General features: G+C 32.7%; 1 protein-coding gene across 1 annotated transcript; it reads left to right on the top strand.

The window, feature by feature from the left end:
- Positions 1-2743: 2743 nt before the first annotated feature.
- LOC100265232 (ethylene-response factor C3-like) lies at positions 2744-3418 on the top strand. The gene has a single exon (XM_002264526.3). The coding sequence runs from the start codon at positions 2744-2746 to the stop codon at positions 3416-3418; it is 675 nt and encodes a 224-aa protein (XP_002264562.3).
- The last annotated feature ends 259 nt before the right edge of the window (positions 3419-3677 follow it).

Below are 3677 nucleotides of genomic sequence, written 5' to 3' on the forward strand. Positions count from 1 at the left end.
TTTAGATTGATTATTTTTAAGTTTGGGTTGAGCTTAGTTAGCTATCAATTAGACCAATCCATCCAAGTTATAACTTTAATTATAATTGATTGCTTATATTTAATCGTCAGAGTTGTAACCATAGACCATCCGTCCAATGTAGATTGATTCTTGTATAACTCCTTATTTGAAAAAGACGTGTTTGTAAAAACCGAGTCCAAATCTGGGTGATTAGGTTATCTATTGGGAATATATGGTGGTGAGTCGTAGAACCCATTTAAGCCTGTACACTTACGATCTCTACTCAACGAATCAAGAGAATTATGACAATTAATTAATTAATTATGAATACCCAGATTAATGACACAAATTAATATACACAAAAATGATAATTAAATCAAATTATAAGAATGCACAAAATATATGACAAAGGAATTATGCAAATTGATTTATCAAACTAAATAAAAAAAATATTTCAAATGTTAGTTTTTAAGAAATTTCAAAGAATGTTATTAAAAATAATTTTGAATTCATGATTTCAATTTATTTATTTACAAAAAAAAATTAATTAATTTATTTACAAACTAAAAAATTCAATTTATATTCAATGAATGATTTGATTCATTTTTATTTGGTTTTAATTTTCAAGAAAAGTTATTTAGTTATTAAAAGAATTTATTAAAAATGATTTCATTAAAAAAAAGGAAATTCGATTTACAAAAGTATGTCAATTTAATTTATATTTAGAAAAGTGTTTTTTTATAAATTAATTGGAAAATATTTTAAAAAAAAAAAGAATTTTTTTTTCAAATAATGTAACTCCATTAAATTAATTTTTTTTTTAATATTTTTTTTTCTTAAAAAAATAAAATAGAAGAAAACTTTTTGTTAAGCTTGATAAGTTTTAAAAAACTTGAGATTAATTTTAAACACTTTTTATCAAATAAGCCAATTATAAACTAGCTTCACATTAAAGAAGTCCTAAATATCAAATCAGCCTCTCTGTAAATCCATGGTACATTAAAACTTATACGAGAAGCCCCACTCAACCACAAGCTCAAACTATTCGGGTGCCAAACCAATCCAAAAACGACTTGGTTCGGCACGGCTCCAGGCTAAAAGGCGCAGACATTGTGTCTCCAACTTTGGGGCCCACCACGTTACTTCACTTCTCAATTTCGAGGCGCAGACATTGTGTCTCCAATTTTGGAATCTCCTTTCTCCCCACGATGCCATTTTTTTTTTATTCTTTAATTCCATTATTGAATTTTAAAATTATTTAAACAATCTAGTGTTATATTTTGAAACGATGTTTCAAATAATAAAGCATAGGATGCAAGAGCACGGGATGTAAATGGTATCGTAGGATTTAGGGGCTGATTCTTTGGAGCTCCTCTTACCTTCACAAAAAAAAAATCGTATGTTTTCCAAGCTTTCATGTTCTTTTCTTTTCCCTTTTGGTTGATTTTTCTTCATCTGTGTGAGCCATGATGATTATCAAGATTACGTATCCTCTTTGGTAGAATTTACAAAAGGTAAGTTTGCATCCATATATGCATTCTTCTTATAATTGCTCCCTCTATTCATCCCTTTGTAAAGTAGATGAACCACACAAGTTTTGCACCATATGTGCTTCGATCTTCAACAATACAACTATTTTCTTTTGTTTTTCTTCTTTTTATTGGGTGTATGGAAGGTTTTAATTTATATTTAAGATCTGTGCAATGATCCAAATTTTTTATCAGAAATAGTATGATGCTTTTTGATTGAATGTTTAAGATGATATGTATGTATGTATTTATGTATGTTATTATTATTTATTTATGGTGATGATGACCAGCGATCACCGACTATAGTTTTATTTATTCTGGATAACGACAATGGCTGACATTGGTGGGAGAGTTGGTCAAGAAAGGTAAGAGACAAATTCTATTGTTTTAGTTAAAGTTAATTGTTTATTTATTAATTTATCAGTCATAATAAAGAAAAAATAGATAGGGTTGTAGAGCGTTTTGTTGTCTGTTTATAAGATGATTCAATCAATTAGGTTTAGATGTCATTTGCTTTTATGGTCAAATGAAGCTATTAAATGGCCCTAAGGTATATTTTTTATAAGTTTCATCATAGTCGATGCTATTTATTTATTTTAAAATGATTGCGTACCCTTAAGTAAAGGGTCAACAAAAATAGTTGAAAGCCAATTTCTAGCTGTCGCCAAAATTATTTATTATACATGATTATATAAATGGTGGAAGGTAACCTAGGTTACTTGTAAAATGACTAGCACTCACCTTGGATTATAAATTTCTTGAAGTTGTTTCAATTTTCATGCTTCCCTTTTCTAAATACTAGAAAAAAAAAAAAAAAAACCCTAAAGAGGGGTTCCACCTTGGCATGAAAGTAAAAGATATGCTGACATGGAAAAATGAATTCATCACCTTTATGTCTTTATCCAACTTGATTTGGACCTTGCGGATATGCCTCATTTGATTCCCATATATGCATTAGTCGCCCAAAAAACTTGGCCCCGTAATTTATTCCATTGTATATAACAAATGCAAAAACCTTCCCACTTGCCCAATAATCTAAACCTTTTCTTTAATTTGATCCCGGTGTTTTGGAATCTTTTCTATTAAATCGTTCCTCTAGTTCGAGTATTGAATCGAATATCATCCAGTAACCAATCACCAGGACCAACACAGAAATAACCCGATAGCATTTGCCACAAAACTATATGGTATATAGTTTTATAGTCTTCAATTCAATGGATTCCTTCTTCTTTCATGAATACCGAACTTCAGAATTCTCACCTGAATCATCACTATTTGATCCTCTGGAGTATTTTTCTCCATGGGATGAGCCTCTTTTCAACCATGATTCACTTCCATTCGGCATAAATGCCTCAGATCATGAGATGATCACACCATTTTGTATGCCGGCTGAGGGAGCTACAGGCTCATCTGAGCGGGCATCATCTGCAGTCGTTAAGGAGGATCATGGGGTGAGTTCCAATGCCCAAGAGGCGACATCCAAGAGTGAAAAGTCGTACAGAGGTGTAAGGAGGCGGCCATGGGGGAAGTTTGCAGCGGAGATAAGGGACTCAAATAGGCAAGGGAGGAGGGTGTGGCTTGGTACATTTGATACTGCTGAGGCTGCTGCTTTAGCATACGATCAAGCAGCATTTTCCATGAGGGGGTCAATGGCCGTCCTCAATTTTCCTGTGGAGTATGTCGAGAAGTCCCTTAGATACATGAAGCATGGCCACAAGGATGGTGGCTCGCCAGTAATGGCACCAAACAACGGGCTCTCAGTAGGGCAAAAATCAGCTAATGGGAGAAAAGAAGACAAAGATGAAAGACCGGCACAGAATGTTTTAGTTTTAGAGGACTTAGGAGCTGATTATCTGGAGCAACTCTTGTGTTCATCAGAAAGCTGCTGATCATGAGTTCCTGGTCATCATCAAGGATTCTACATTCACCAAATTTTTATAATCTTTCTTTTTTTTCTTTGGGTTCAAATGTTGTTCTTCTGGGCTGTTGATCATATTTTCAGGAGTTGAGCATCCTCTTATCGTAGGGATGTATTTAATTTGAGGTTGGATCCATTTCTGACTTCTTATTGATTCCTTCTGTTTCTTTGTAAAGTTTGAAACCATGGAGTAATAAAAATTTGCACTATCCTCGAAGACTCTTTGATTA

Source organism: Vitis vinifera, chromosome 7 (assembly GCF_030704535.1).
Source record: "Vitis vinifera cultivar Pinot Noir 40024 chromosome 7, ASM3070453v1".
NCBI classification, from domain to species: Eukaryota; Viridiplantae; Streptophyta; class Magnoliopsida; order Vitales; family Vitaceae; genus Vitis; species Vitis vinifera.

Bases quoted from the DNA above. Each gene is read 5' to 3' on its own strand.
- LOC100265232 (XM_002264526.3), top strand. From the start codon at position 2,744: ATGGATTCCTTCTTCTTTCATGAATACCGAACTTCAGAATTCTCACCT.